At 49.0% G+C, this 16,736-nt stretch overlaps 1 protein-coding gene across 1 annotated transcript; it reads right to left on the minus strand.

Moving 5' to 3' along the window:
• Positions 1-16,084: 16,084 nt before the first annotated feature.
• LOC147121321 (histone H2B 1.2-like) lies at positions 16,085-16,462 on the minus strand. The gene has a single exon (XM_085977649.1). The coding sequence runs from the start codon at positions 16,460-16,462 to the stop codon at positions 16,085-16,087; it is 378 nt and encodes a 125-aa protein (XP_085833775.1).
• Between the last annotated feature and the right edge of the window lie 274 nt (positions 16,463-16,736).

Genomic DNA, 16,736 nt, shown 5'->3' on the forward strand with positions numbered 1-16,736 from the left:
ACGCGTTCGACCTCTGAACCCCTTCGTTCAGAGGATCGGAAATGCCGGTTTCCCGCGCATGCGTAGTGCATGCAAGAAACCGGCACTTCCATCGGGTCCACGCGTGAGTTTTCCGTGCGTACTCACGCGTTGGGACCCGAATTTCTGGGCCAATACCCAGTCTAAGATGGCCTGATCTCTAGTTGGTTCCTCGACATATTGGTCCAGGAAACCATCCTGTATACACTCTAGGAATTCCCCCTCCACAGTATTGTTACTAATTTGGTTAGCCCAATCCATATGTAGATTAAAGTCACCCATGATAACTGCTGTACCCTTATTGCACGCGTCTCTAATTTCCTGTTTAATGCCATCCCCAACCTCAGCATTACTGTTTGGGGGTCTGTATACAACTCCCACTAAAGTTTTCTGCCCCTTGGTATATCTCAGCTCTACCCATACAGATTCCACATCATCAGAACTAATATCCTTCCTTACTATTGTGTTAATCTCCTCTTTAAACAGCAATGCTACCCACCTCCTTTTCCTTTTTGCCTGTCCTTCCTGAATATTGAATACCCCTGGATGATGAATTCCCAGCCTTGCTCACCCTGGAGCCACGTCTCCATAATCCCAATTATATCATATCCGTTTACATCTATTTGCGCAGCCAGTTCATGCACCTTATTACGAATGCTCCTCGCATTAAGACATTTTAACACTCTTAGTCCTTTTATAATTATTATTATTTACTGTGGCACTGTTTGATTTAAACACTTGATTTCTCTGCCTTCCACTTTTGCTTCTATCCTTGCTTCCCTTTCCTCTGTCTCCCTGTCCTCTGTCTCCCTGTCCTGGGCCGACGTCCGGCTCGTGGCCAAAGCCATCGAGTCGCTGAAAGTGGCACTGGGCCCTGACTCCCTGGCCAAGATGATGCACTCCAGTCCTTGCGCCACCCACCGGTCACGGAAGGCCTCAAGCATGTTGGCGGACACTGCATGCTCCACCTCCAGGGCCACCCGGGTGCAAACGTGGCCGTGGTAGAGAAGCAGGCATTCAGACCGAGCGACCCCCTCGACCGCCCGCTGCCTGGACCAGTTGATGGCCACTTTGGCCAGGCCCAGGAGCAGTCCTACGAGGATGTCCTCCGATCTGCCTGCTCCTCTCCGCACCGGGTGACCAAAGATCAGGAGTGTGGGATCGAAGTGCAGCCAAAGATCGAGGAGCAGCCCCTTCAAATAATGGAAGAGGGGCTGCAACCTCTTACACTCTACATAAACGTGGATCACGGACTCGTCCAGACCGCAGAAAAGGCAGGCGGCCTGGGAGTCTGTGAACCTACTTAAAACCTTATTGCACCGGACTGCCCCGTGCAACACCCTCCAGGCCAAGTCCCCAATAAATGGAGGACTCCCGCATAGAGAGCCCTCCATTGGGGACACCCGCCTCCTCTGGACGGCAAGATGGTGCACCAAGGTGTGCCCGGATGGCAGACGAGGATGGCAAAAAGGAGGGTGTGCAAGAGCAGCCTGTACAGGAATCCCCTCCATGCAGAATGGAAAGGCACGGAAGGGATTTCCCGGAGATGGCTCAAGTTGTGAGGCGCCAGCTCCTGAGAGGCATTTTGGGGCCGATGAGGAATTCCGTCTGAATGGGGGTCAGTTCAGACGGGATCGGCCCAGTGCCTGAGACGCCTCGATGCACCTAGTGGAGTCAGGGCCCAGTGCCACTTTCAGCGACTCGATGGCTTTGGCCGCGAGCTGGGCTTCAGCCCAGGACACGTGCTGCGCCAGCTCCTCTGGCACCATCCAGCCCGCTCCTCCGCCATCAAGTAGGTCCCTGACTCTGGTCACCGTGCCAGACACCGCTCTGCTCTCCACCAGCAACATGAATCCACGTTCGTGGAGGTGCGGATTCCTGAGCAGCAGCTCCCGTAGGACAGCCACCACTCCTAACGGTGGAGAACTCCATCTGCAGGCGCCCTTGTTCCAGATCCTGAGCAGTTCCTGGTAGAAGACAGGCAGCTCCCGTAAGGAGGCACGGGTACTCCCCAGTTTTACAAACAGGAGCTGCGTGTCGTAATTGAGGCAGTGCAGCTGGCGGAAGAATTAACTCTTTCACAAAGAATAAGGAATTGCTCCCGCACTCGCCCTTATACCTTCAGGAGGAATGCAGTGACGACAGTTGTGATTGGTCACTCTGTACTCATTCTCATTGGTGACATGAACAGCCCAATCAAAGCAGCTTGATTCACCAATCAGCAGGCGGCAATGAGAAAGCAGCAGAAAATTTCAAATATGAAAAGCCCGCCAATATATTCGGAAGACTAGGAACGGCTTTAGTAAATAAAATGACCTTGTCAAAAAATTAGTCTCAGTTCCACGTTTCCCGTCACAAATTTCAGACACTTTCAGTTTGGTCTAAATTAGTGTTTATTCTGCTCGCTTTCAAATTGTCTGTTACGGGCGGGACAAAAGACCCGAGCACAGCATTATTTAACTAGACACGTTCCAGCGGAATCTTTCTAAACAAACATCAGATTATGGATTGATTTCCATTCACAGGAGTTGCAGCGGGAATTAACCCGGAGCCGAGACTCCTGGTGCAACTAATCGAACAGTGACATTAAGAGTTGCTACTCGACCAAGGATTTATGGTTAATGAACTGATATTCCCGATAATAAATTAACCAACTTCAGGAAGAGTGAAACGAACGACTGAAAACTGACCTAATCCCCTTAAATCGCTCTAACCGATAATATCCTGGGAAATATGAACGGGGCTGAGAACAGAGTGCAGTGGGGAAAGAGTTAAACTGACATCGCTGGCAGTTTCACTGAATGGTGTAATAAAGACCATATTTTGCAGTAGTAAGCTTTATCTAAGTAGAGATAACATAGCCGGACATGGAACCGTAACAGGCCTAAGAGGATGTAAGTTCTGTTCTGGCAGGAAAGTAAAACAATGAGCTGGAAGTAAAAGAGGCCTAGAGGGGCAGGAAAAGAGGACAATGAACCAGAAGTATGAGACCCATTTGGCATAAACAGAGGTCATAGGTGCAACAACAGCTTGAGCCGATAGTAAAGGCCGTACTTTAATGTAACGCGACATAGGCAACCAATCAGTGAAGATGCATGCGGGCCAAGGTCCAATAAGGTGGCAGGAATGAATTTTAACATGTGTATTGTAATGTATGTAAAGGTAGTGTTGCTGTACCAATTTGGAAAGGTCTGGCTAAGACAGAGCAGACTGTTTCCCCACTGGTGCAATAAAGACAACTTGACTATCGATCTAAAACCTTGTGTTGAGTGTTGGTTTAAAATACTCCACAACAATTGGCCTCATGAACAGGATCCACACGGACTGGAGGCATGGGTGAGTGAAGCTGAGCCAAAAACATGAGTACTTTTAAATACCACGTACAGTTAGAGCAAGGCAACACCATCTCGTGTCCACCGCCCCCTTTGGAATCAAAGAACTAAAAGGTTTGAATCAATAAGTCAAGCGGTCTTGGGGTTAGGATGAAACGCGCGAAAGTATAGGCGGGGTATGAGTTGCAAGTAGTGCGTTAACTTTGGAGAAAAAGTCTAAAGCATACCTCTGACAATTTGAAGTTGCAAGTATTGCTAAGCACACGTCTGACAACAATTCGCCAGAATTGTTGCAAGTAGTGCGTTAACTTTGGAGAAAAAGTCAAAGCATAACTCTGACAATTCGAAGTTGCAAGTAGTGCTAAGCATACCTCTGACAACAATTCGCCAGAACAAAAATTGTTGCAAGTACGGTCTCACTCTGTGAGAGTAAAGTAAGGGACGTACTGCTGACAAACATTAACCATGGGAAGTGAAAAACTCGAGTGGGGACCGGTGGGGTCTCTGACACGCTATTTAGCGGACAAAAATAAAAGATTAATTGATAAAATGGTTAAAAACGATTGGCAACTGAATGACCCAGTGGCCAAGCAAAGAGAATGGTGGGCTAAAGAAACAAAATTAAAGGAAAAAAAGGCCATCATTTTAGTGGTTCGCGCATATTATGAGTTGAGTAGAGGTACTCGAATTTGGACCAAAAACGGGTGCCAAAATTGTACCCGAGTGCCAGTAATGGCGACAGCTCCTGTAGCGCCCTCAGAGGCGAAATGAGTAGATGAGGACAGGATAGACTGGGATGCGCTAAGCCGAAAAGCGGCTGAATATGACCCGACTATAATGAAGGGGAAATCCCGCCCCCATATGACGACGTAAAAGCGGCACCTATTAAGTTGGAAATTATTCCGGGCACCCCGGGCGTGCCTAAAGTGGCAGGGGCACCCCCAGGCACCGTAGCCACCCCAGCAGTACCAGTTCAGATAAAAACCACTTACGTATCTTTCTCCCCAGGAGATAAATTAAAGTTGCTTCAAATACTGCCGGAACTAAAGCCCCAACAGAGTAATGCCATATTCTGGCAGAAACTAAGAGAAATGAGAATATGTCACAACTTCCACAACCGGGATGTTGATGGACTAGTGAGGGCAAAAATGAGCGAAGATATGTGGGGTCAATTACCGCAACAATACAGGGACGGGTCATGGTGTCAAGATGTAGCCCCTACAAACCAGCAACGAGATGTGGATTATACAGCATTTAGGACCGCTGTTACACTAGTCTTAGGATTAGTACCAGTAAACTGGTGTCTGGTCATGGGAATTAGTCAGGGGAAAGGGGAGTCCGCCCATGACTATGTAGAACAGAAGTGGACTAGTTCGGTAGCCCACTCAGGTATAATAGCACCACAACGAGACAATTTGGCATTTTTTTAAATGTACAAGGAAGGGCTGAGTGGTGCCCATCAGGCCATACTAAAAACTGGCCTGGTCACTATGCAGACCTTTGATGAATTGATCAGATGGGCGACCGAGGTGGACAACCAGCAGAAAGTTAAGGTGGCTGCCTTGGAGGAACAGATAGCTGCAGAAAAGGAGATGGAAGTTTGTTTTAAATGCAATAGGCTTGGGCATAAGAGTAATCAGTGCCTATTAACTAGGAAAGACACAGGAAGGAGATGTAAAAACTGTAATAAATCTGGACACGAACAGCGAGACTGTTGGTCCAAGGGAGGGGGAAAGGAAGGCCAGGGCCCTAGACAACAAGAGGCAGCTCGTAGCGAGAAGATAACAGACATGGCCGATATGAATAAGAATCAACTGATCGAACTAATCAAAACCCTGTCACAGTCCTGCTAGGTAGCGTCGGCCCCCGGTACGGGCACCGATCTCCGTCTGTATCTAACAGCACTGTTAGGGGGCCAGCAGTGTGATATGTTAGTTGACACAGGGGCATCAGTGTCTATAACCAATTTGGACCTCCTGCGCACAAAAACCTCAATAATGATACAAGGAGTGGGCAGGAAGAGTACTCGTGCTTACAAAAGCGAGACACAATTATTGGAACTAGGAGGAGTTTTTCTCCCGGTCCAGTTATGGGTATGTGATAACCCAGAGGGAACAATCTTAGGAGTGGATATACTAAGTGAACTGGACCTGGTGATAGATGTACGAAGTAAGACTGTATTACAAAAGCGCGTAATTGATGATAAATTTGAAGCCAGGAATATGGCCAGTTATATGACAAAGATCGGTAGTATTAAACAATTAGAAAGGGATTGGGCACAAGATGGAATATGGGGAGTCCTATGCCAGGTGGTAGAAGGAGTATGGGCCACCTCTAAACAGGACTGTGGATTAACTATAATTAACCCTATCGTGATACCCGGACCGGAGCACATGGTGCAGACAATACCCAATAAAACCAGCAGCCAAAGAGGCCGTATCCAGGATAGTAACCTAGTTAGTGAAGCAAGGAGTGTTAAAAGAAACCACAGCAACCACAAACTCAGCAATTTGGCCGTAGGAAAACCAGACGGATTGTACAGATTAACTATAGATTACACCGCATTGAATAAGGTAACTCCGCGAGAACATCCGATAGTGGCAAGTCCCTCTACAATATTTAATGGTCTGAAACCAGACTTTAAGATATTTACAGCCTTGGATATAGCAAACGGGTTCTGGTCAATATCATTGGCAGAGGAATCACAAGGGAAATTCGCCTTTACTGTCGGGGATAGACAGTATACATGGGCCAGAGTCCCACAGGGGTTCTACAATAGTCTAAACATATTCCACCGTGTACTGAGTCAAGCCTTAGACAAGTTAGACCTATCAAAGTACCAGAGTGCCCTACTCCAATATGTCGATGACGTAATGATTGCATCAGAGGATGCCAAAGGACACATGGGAGCAGTACTAGCCACCCTCCAGACACTTAAGAAGGCTGGCTTTAAAGTGAACCCCAAAAAGGCACAGGTTGGACTGTCCAAAGTAAAGTATCTAGGACACGAAATTAGCCAGGGGTATAAGGCACTCCCGCAGGAACGAAAGGCAGCCATAAAAGACATGCCAAGGCCAGTGACCGTCCGGGGAGTGAGGAAAGTGTTGGGACTATTGAACTACTGCAGGAATTTTATATCAGACTTTGCAGGGAAATCAGAGCCGATTCAACGGTTAGTTAAAGGGGAGACCCGCTACGGATAAGATAGAATGGGAATCGGAGCAGGATGAGGCTTATGCAAAATTTAAAGCAGCCCTGACGTCTGCACCTACACTAGGATTGCCAAATATAGACAAACCATTCCATATATATTATAGTATAGACGGGAACTTCTATAATGCTGTAGTCACCCAAGGGTACGGGGGAGATATGAGGGCAATTGCCTATTACTCCACCCAACAAACCCCCGTGGCTAAAGGAATGGCGAGATGTGTGGTGGCCCTCGACTGCGCCGCATGGGCGGTGCGGATATGCGAGCCCGTCACTATGTCAGGACAGCTGATATTACACATGCAACACACAGTGGTGGACCTGCTAAACACAGGCAAAATGAAGGCTGTATCAGACAGAAGGAGGGCGGCTTGGGAAGCAATATTGATACCCAAGGACAGATTAGTCTAGATTATAAGGGAACATAGAGTCAACCCCGCAGAGGGAATGCTATCAGAGGGTGAGGCACACGATTGTCAGTTAGTAATCGAAGAAGAGGTCAGAGGAACCGTATCAGCATCGCCCCTTGAAAATCCCGAAAACACCTTTTATGTTGACGGATCTCGCCGATATCTAAATGGGGAGCCCCACACAGGTTGGGCAGTAGTATCTGAGAACGGAGAAACAGTCGCAAAGGGAGGGCTTGAAGGAGGAACCTCAGCTCAAGTAGCAGAACTAGTGGCTCTCATGGAAGCATTGAAATTGTCAAAGGGAAAACGAGTAAATATATACACAGACAGTAGATATGCATTTGGGGTAGTGCATAATTATATGATAGCATGGAATAGGAGAGGATATGGAACTTCCGGAGGAGGACAAATACAGCATGAGGAAGTAGTGAGAGACCTAGTAGAAGCAGTAAAAGGAGCAGAAGAGGTAGCAGTAATTAAAATAAAGGCACACCGTAAGATAGTGAGCGAGCAACAAAAAGGAAATATGCTAGCTGATCAGGCAGCAAGAGCAGCAGCGCACACAGAGATGCCTACACCAATAGCAGCAGGTAGAATAACAGCAGAGGAAGTGAACATTAAAAGAATCCAAGAGGAGACCGAAATGGAGGAGCAGGAGCAGTGGACAAAAAGGGGCGAAGCCAAAGCTAGAGATGGAATATGCAAAAAGGATCTGATGCGCTATCAATTACTCATAAAAGACTGAGAGTTAAGAGAGTAACTAAAGGCTTTTATTAACAAAAGAATGAAGGTCTGCCTCGAGTGGTCGACCGGTCCAGAAATACAAAGGGCTGGGGAGCAGTCACCTTTATACTAGGACTTGTGGGAGGAGTCAGCCGAGGCATGTCCAGGCATGTACACAGTGGAATACAAACAGTGGTTTACCACATTCACCCCTTGTTTAAAATTGAGTCCGGCGGGGTGAAGTGTATTAAAAGTTAGTGTATTGGAGTCTCTCCGGAGGTCTTGTCTGCCGCTGTGATCGGCGTGGCGACGGCAGGGGTAGTGGAGTTTCCGGCGTCGAGTCCTGCGTGGGCTGTGGCACAGGCGTGTCGTCCTCGTAGATGTCGAGCGGGTCGCGGGGCCCAGGCCTGCCGTCTGCTGGTGCTGGATATCGGATCGTGGGGGGGTGTGGTAGTGAGTAGTGGGTTACTGCGGCCCCCGAGGGTGCAAGGTCTCTTATGGAGACTGTGTCCTCCCGCCCGTCCGGGTATGCAATGTAAGCATACTGGGGGTTGGCGTGGAGGAGGTCGACCCTCTCGACCAGGGGGTCCATTTTATGGGTCCTCACGTGCCTTCTCAGTAGGACCGGCCCTGGGGACGTCAGCCATGGTGGTAGCGATGTCCCCGATGTGGACTTCCTTGGGAAGACAAACATTTTCTCATGAGGGGTGGCGTTAGTGGCAGTGCAGAGCAGTGACCGAATAGAGTGGAGCGCATCGGGGAGCACATCCTGCCAGCGGGAGGTTGGAAGGCCCCTAGACTTTAAGGCTAGCAGGGCGGCCTTCCAAACTGTCACATTTTCTCTTTCCACCTGTCCGTTCCCCCGGGGGTTGTAACTGGTGGTCCTGCTTGTGGCAATACCCCTAGTTAGCAGGTACTGACGGAGTTCGTCGCTCATAAACGATGAGCCCCGGTCGCTATGGATATAGCTGGGGAAACCGAACCGGGTGAAGAGGTCGTTCAGACATTTAATGACCGTGGCACTGGTCATGTCCGGGCAGGGGATGGCAAACGGGAAACGGGAGTGCTCATCAATAATATTGAGGAAGTACACATTGCGGTCGGAGGAGGGGAGAGGCCCTTTAAAATCAACGCTCAGGCGCTCGAAGGGGCGAGTGGCTTTTATCAGGTGGGCCCTGTCTGGTCTATAAAAGTGCGGTTTGCACTCAGCGCAGACTTGGCAGTTCCTGGTCATGGTCCTGACCTCCTCAATAGAGTAAGGCAGGTTGCGGGCCTTGATGAAGTGGAAGAACCTGGTGACCCCCGGGTGGCAGAGGTCATTGTGGAGGGCCCGCAGTCTATCGATCTGCGCGCTGGCGCAGGTGCCACGCGATAGCGCATCCGGGGGTTCATTGAGCTTCCCGGGCCGGTACAAGATCTCGTAATTGTAGGTGGAAAGTTCGATTCTCCACCTCAAGATCTTGTCATTTTTGATTTTGCCCCTCTGCTTGTTGTTAAACATGAAAGCAACTGAACGTTGGTCAGTGAGCAGGGTAAATCGTTTTCCGGCCAGGTAGTGCCTCCAATGACGCACAGCCTCCACAATCGCCTGGGCCTCCTTCTCAACAGCGGAGTGTCTGGTCTCCGGGCCTTGGAGGGTTCGTGAAAAGAAGGCCACGGGTCTCCCCGCCTGATTGAGGGTAGCGGCCAGGGCAAAGTCGGACGCGTCGCTTTCCACCTGGAAGGGGATGGATTCGTCCACTGCGTGCATGGTGGCTTTGGCAATGTCTTCCTTGATACGGTGGAAGGCTAAGCGGGCCTCTGCCGTCAAGGGAAAAGAGGTGGACTTGATCAGCGGATGGGCCTTGTCCGCATAGTAGGGGACCCACTGGGCATAATAGGAGAAAAACCCTAGGCACCTCTTCAGGGCCTTGAGGCAGTGGGGCAGTGGGAGTTCCATAAGGGGACGCATCCGGTCGGGGTCGGGGCCGATGACTCCGTATTCCACAACACAGCCAAGGATGGCGAGGCGGTTTGTGCGGAATATGCACTTCTCCTTGTTATATGTCAGGTTCAGGAGTTGGGCGGTGCGGAGGAATTTTTCGAGGTTTGCGTCATGGTCCTGCAAGTCACGGCCGCAGATGGTCACATTGTCCAGATATGGGAAAGTGGCCTGCAACGCATTTTGATCTACCATCCGGTCCATCTCCCTTTGGAAGACGGAGACCCCGTTGGTGACGCCAAAGGGAACCCTAAGGAAGTGGTAGAGGCGGCCGTTTGCCTCAAAGGCAGTATACTGGCGGTCCTCAGGGCGGATAGGGAGCTGGTGGTACGCTGATTTCAGGTCAATGGTCGAGAAGACGTGGTACTGCGCGATCTGGTTGACCATATCAGCTATGCGGGGGAGTGGGTAGGCGTCCAGCAGGGTGTAGCGATTTATTGTCTGGCTGTAGTCGATGACCAGGCGCTGCTTCTCGCCGGTCTTAACGACCACAACCTGGGCTCGCCAGGGGCTGGTGCTGCCCTCAATAATCCCTTCCTTCAGGAGCCGCTCCACTTCGGTTTTAATGAAAACCCTGTCCCCGGCACTGTATCGCCTGCTCTTTGTGGCGATGGGCTTACAGTCGGGGGTGAGGTTAGCAAACAGTGGGGGGGGGGGTGACTCTGAGTGTGGAGAGGTTGCACCTGGTGTGCGGCGGGCAATTTGGGAGCTGCTGGCTGCGGACTGTGAGTGGGGGTAGGGGTCCACTGTATGCCATCGTAACACTTTTAAGGTGGCACTGAAAATCTAACCCCAGCAGGACGGCAGCGCAGAGGTCGGGCAGGACCAGAAGTTTAAAATGATCGTGCACGGTCCCGTCTACTACGAGTGTCACTACGCAGTAGCCGCCGATGTCCGCCGACTGGGACTCGGAGGCCATAGAAATCCGCTGGTGCGCAGGCAGGACTGGGAGAGAGCAACGCCGCACCGTGTCGGGGTGGATGAAGCTCTCCGTGCTCCCAGAGTCAAAAAGGCAGATTGTATCGTGGCCATTTACCTTAATGTCCATTGTGGAACTGGCCAGCTGGTGCGGTCTCGCTTGGTCCAGTGTAACGGATGCCAGCGTAGGGGTCAGTGTGTCGCTGCGGGTATCAGATGAGGCGGTGTTGGGGGCCTGCTGCGTTCCGGCTGTCGTCCAAGATGGCGGTGTCCATGATCCCCATGTGGCTGGAGGCGTCCAAAATGGCTGCTGTACCGGTGGTTTGCACGTGGCCGGGGAGGCCCAAGATGGCGGCCCGCATGGCCCACACGCGGCGCTGCTGGGGTTCGGGGTGGCTTTGGCCCTGCAGACGTTGGCGTAGTGTCCCTTCTTCCCGCAGCCCGAGCAGATCGCGTTTTTCGCCATGCAGCGTGCTCTGGGGTGTTTTGCCTGGCCACAGAAGTAGCATTTCTGGCCTTGGGGCACTGCTGTCTGGCCTTGGGACACTGCTGCGGTAGTTGGGCCATTGCTGGGGTGTGGCTGGGGTGGCACGGCGCTATGAGGCGGTCCTACCGTGTCCCAGGCTGTCATTCCCCGCGGCGTCCACGGTGCAGAGGAGTAGGCACCCATGCCCCGGTAGGCTGCATCCAATGATAGTGCGAGTTCAGAGGCCTTGTTGAGGTCGAGGTCACTCTGCTCCAACAGTCGCTGTCGGGTGTAATTGGATCTGTGGCCCGCTACAAAAGCGTCCCGGATAAGTTCCTCTGTGTACACGGCGGCCTTTACATCCTTACAACCACAGGCCCGGCCAAGCACAGACAGTGCCTGAAGGTATTCCACGGTCGATTCCCCAGGTTGTTGTTTACGACTCCCCAGAAGGTGCCTGGCGTACACTTCGTTCACTGGGCGCGTGTACTGGTCCTTGAGGAGCTTGATAGCGTCCGCGTACGAGGTCACGTCTTGGATGACCGAGTACACTCGGTGGTTCACTTTGGAGGTCAGGACATCCAGTTTGTCCTCGTCCGATTTGATTGCTGCGGAGGCGGTCAGGAATTTTTCGAAACACTTAAGCCAGTGAGTAAACTTGGTGGATGAGTCCGCCTCCCGATGATCTAAGTCCAGGCATGCTGGTGTGAGGATCTTCTCCATTATAAAAATTTTGTTAATAAAATTGATGCGCTATCAATTACTCATAAAAGACTGAGAGTTAAGAGAGTAACTAAAGGCTTTTATTAACAAAAGAATGAAGGTCTGCCTCGAGTGGTCGACCGGTCCAGAAATACAAAGGGCTGGGGAGCAGTCACCTTTATACTAGGACTTGTGGGAGGAGTCAGCCGAGGCATGTCCAGGCATGTACACAGTGGAATACAAACAGTGGTTTACCACAGGATCATAGGGTGTTAGCCCCTCATTGTATTCAGGAGAATTTGTTGAAAATATACCATGAGCAAGACCATGGGGGGGCGGAATGGCATGATAGGTAGGCTAAGTATAGATTGGTGGTGGAGTGGAATGGGACAAGATGTGGCAAGGTACTGCAGACGCTGCATCATCTGTGGACAACACAACGCAGGTAGGCCCATAAAGGTTAGAATGGCCCACCAGCCACGACCCAAAGGCCCCTGGGAAAACCTCCAGATAGACTTTACTGGACCCCTACCTAACAGTAGAGGCAAGAAATACTGTTTAGTGATCATAGACCAGTTTACAAGGTGGGTGGAAGCATTCCCTACCAGAGACTGTAGTGCTCCGACTGTGGCCCGAATATTTGCATACGACGTGATATCGAGATGGGGGGGTTCCGTTGCAAATAGATTCAGCTCAAGGTACCCACTTTATGGGAAAGGTAATGAAAGAAGCTTGTAAGTTACTGGGCGTAGGACAGAAGTTCCACATCCCCTATCATCCGCAAAGCTCAGGCATGGTAGAGCGAATGAACAGAACCCTGAAAACAGCCTTAAACAAGGCCATAGCCAAAACCGGACAGGGATGGGTGGATGTCCTTCCGTGTATCCTGATGAGGCCGAGAGCCACCCCAAACAGGGTGACCGGCTTGACACCATATGAACTCATGACTGGTCGAGCAATGTGTCTGCCGGAAGGAGTAGCATCTGGTAGCGAGGGACTAGGACCCTTAAAAGATAAAATTAGGAAATACGTACAAACATTAGATAATCAATTGAAAGAGCTCAAACAAGAAGTTAAAGAACAACAAGACATCAGAGATAAAAATACACAAAAGCAGTGGGCCTCGGAGGCCCTACCCAAGGTAGGCGAGCAGGTATTTGTTAAAATATTGCCAGAGAGATCAGGATTCTCACCTAGATGGACCGGACCATTTGAGATTATCATGACCAGCGAATCGTGCGCATGTATAGATATGAGGGGAAAGGGTAGATGGAAACATTGGACTCAACTAAAACAGTACAACAATAACCCATCTGATTTTAAATCCCACAGAAACAATGGAATAAACACCGGAGATGAGCTAACCTCTGGAGACGGTCAGACCTCTGTTTAAATGACAGATAAACATGGATCCCGTAAGAGGGATTATCATAACCAACCTGATGACAGCATTTATCAGTCCAAATAACGGGCTGCAAGAAATGGACTGCAAGTTAAGATCCCCTAATGGCGACTTCACGGGAGGCTTCATCATATCACACAGTTACGAGTGTGAAAAACAAGGAAAAGGATGTTACAGGCGTAATGGTACCTGGGTGAACTTGGATCAACAACCATGCAGACCCTGCAGAATGACAAATGCCAGCAATATGGTAAGATGTAATAGAAACTGGCAGGTGTTGGGTCAAGTAGGGGGAGGATATGTCCTGAGCTATGCAGACAATGTTATAAGATGGACTATTGTACACAGCATTACAACACCTCAACCAACAACAACAAGGGTCACACCACAAGGATTAACCCTAGAACCAACAACACCCCCAATCACAACAACACCTGAAGAACGGAGGTGTCCGAAATTGACGCCTCGACCTGAAAATGGATTGGTGCTATTTACTGAGGGAGAACAATTGTATGATAACGTGAGACACGAAATTGTACCGGTACTAATGAACTTAACCATGTTACAAAGGCCAGGGTATTGCGAAATGTTTACTAAAACTAGAGAATTGTATGCATATATGATAAAGAATGTAATTAACCAAACTGCTGATGTGACAGGGGCTACTAATTTTAGGGGACATGCTGCATTCCACCAAAGGATTAAGAGGAGATTAGGAATCGATATACTCATGGGAATAAACACGGGGACATCATTCATTAATGCCCTAGATATACAAGAAGTCCAAAGTAGTGTGGAACGATTACAAAGGGTAATACAACAGATTTTAGAGAAGGAAACTGGTTTGGTTCGACAAGGATCAGAGTTGGGAGGACATACGATAAGGAAATTACTCGAGGGAATCAAGGTTATAGAGGACCATGCTAGCATTATCAACAAACTAAACCATAGAGATGAGGAACAGGCAAAAGACAGGGTAGGGAGAGGCTTGTGACATGCCTATGGCCAATGGATCACCGGACAGTTGAAACATAATCTGGCACAGATACAGCGAGGAGAGGTACCAGACTGGATTAACAGCACACAGCTCTATGGCCTGAGCCATAATCCAGGCTCCCTGAGAGCTTGCACCATCAAAAGGATGACCAGAGTATGTCCAGTGATACAAAAATGTAAAGCCGAAGTGACAGCAATGATAGGCATGGTACTCTTGATACCAGTGGTGGGACTAGACAGGTAAAAAACATAGGCATAGTGAAAGGTGAGACATACCTCCAATACTATCCAATTGATACCTATGCCATCAGGAAGAATGGTACTATGAGAGGAGTCTCCCTAAACGGATGCCATGGGAAAGGCACGCTTACGATATGCCCACATCCGGTAGGAAAAGGCCCTAAGGATGAGTGCGGCTATAATAAGACAGAGGGGTGTGTGTTGGAATTATCACATGTTGATCATCATCACACCCACTCGGGATATAGAGGCGAAGGGGAGTATTGTATAGCCACCACGGAGACTGAGTACCAATATAGTAACCTTGTATGTGCAATCACAATGCCTAACTTCTGCTTTACGCCAAAGATCCCTGTGACAATTGGACACACCAGATTGGTGTATGTACATTCAAGGGAGGAGATAAAACTAAATGTGCCAGATAGTCTAAAGGACGAGTTGGTTAATTATGAAGATCCGGTAGGGGCCCCAATACCCCGCCTGCAAGAGGATCTGCAAGAAATGAAAGAAGATTTAAGTAAGATGGTGAAACAATACATAGTGCTGCAAAGAAATCTTGGGGAATTAGAAAGGGACATAGCGGTAGAGTTACAGGAAATCCCATGGTATGAGAAGCTGTGGGATTGGGGAATGAATGTCAACATACACCCATGGATCCGCATCATTTCTCACATATTAGTGATAGTACAGTTAGTCATGGCTATAAGATGGGGAATAGCAGCATGCACCACTTGTAAAAAGAAATGGACCAAACAAAGAGCTAAAGTGAGACAGAAAGAGTTGGAAAACACAAGTTTGCTCTAAACATGATGGTTATGCAGGGCCTCCCGAACCAGCAACTGATCACCGCATGGGGCAGGAGGCACAGCGATGATTATACATGTGGTTTAACTTGGGCAAGGGCCAAGTACCAAAAGGAGGGATTACAGTGGGGAAAGAGTTAAACTGACATCGCTGGCAGTTTCACTGAATAGTGTAATAAAGACCATATTTTGCAGTAGTAAGCTTTTTCTAAGTAGAGATAAAATAGCTGGACATGGAACCATCAGAGGCCTAAGAGGATGTAAGTTCTGTTCTGGCAGGAACGTAAATAAATGAGTTGGAAGTAAAAGAGGCCTAGAGGGGCAGGAAAAGAGGACAATGAACCAGAAGTATGAGACCCATTTGGCATAAACAGAGGTCATAGGTGCAACAACTGCTTGAGCCGATAATAAAGGCGGTACTTTAATGTAACGCGACATAGGCAACCAATAATGGAGATGCATGTGGGCCAAGGTCCAATAAGGTGGCAGGAATGAATTTTGACATGTGTATTGTAATGTAGTGTTTGCTGTACCAATTTGGAAAGGCCTGGCTAAGACAGAGCAGACTGTTTCCCCACCGGTGCAATAAAGACGACTTGACTATCGATCTAAAACCTTGTGTCGAGTGTTGGTTTAAAATACACCACAACAAGAGTAAAAAGGATCAGTGCTAAATCCTACCGAAAACTGCATTTCTAAGACACTCCCTACCAGATTAAAACAAAAACCAAACATTTACCGAACTCCAGAAAGACATTTAACATATAGTAAAAACACTACAATAAAACATTTCCAGAGAGCCGTTGGTGTAGCTTTTTCAGAGGCACTGTGGGTGGCTCTTAAAAGAGCCGTTGTGTTTGTCTTGTTGGTCCGTTGTGTTGTTTTACTTGGAGCTGGTGTACTTGGTCACCGCCTTTGTCCCTTCAGACACGGCGTGCTTGGCCAGCTCCCCGGGCAACAGCAAGCGCACGGCGGTCTGGATCTCCCGGGAACTGATGGTGTGCCGCTTGTTGTAATGGACCAGGTGGGAAGCCTCACCCGCGATGCGCTCGAAAATATCGTTCACAAAGGAGTTCATGATGCTCATGGCCTTGGAGGAGATGCCGGTGTCGGGGTGAACCTGCTTCATCACTTTGTAGATGTAGATGGAATAACTCTCCTTCCTTGACTTTCTCCTCTTCTTGCCGCTCTTTGTTGGCGCTTTATTCAAGGTTTTCTCGGCCCCCTTTTTGGGAGCTGGTTTCTTCTTCTCTTCAGGCATTTTCAAACGCAATTTCAGACAGAGAAATAACTAGAATCCATTCTGGGAGCGGATTAAATTGGCAGCCCCACAGCGCTATGCTAATAAAGGATGGGTGAAGGCAATGATTGTGATTGGTCCGTTTGTAATGATGTCACAAACTTTTTCAAGGAACTCTCTGGTTGGTTTCCTTGGATATCCAATTAGATTTAGTACCTGTCACCAATCACAAGCTGTCTCACTGCAATCAGGAAGTACATTTTGTATTGTATGTACCTTGAAGAAGGAACTATAT

This window comes from Somniosus microcephalus, chromosome 3, assembly GCF_052327205.1.
Source record: "Somniosus microcephalus isolate GS21.2 chromosome 3, FLI_Smic_1.0, whole genome shotgun sequence".
NCBI classification, from domain to species: Eukaryota; Metazoa; Chordata; class Chondrichthyes; order Squaliformes; family Somniosidae; genus Somniosus; species Somniosus microcephalus.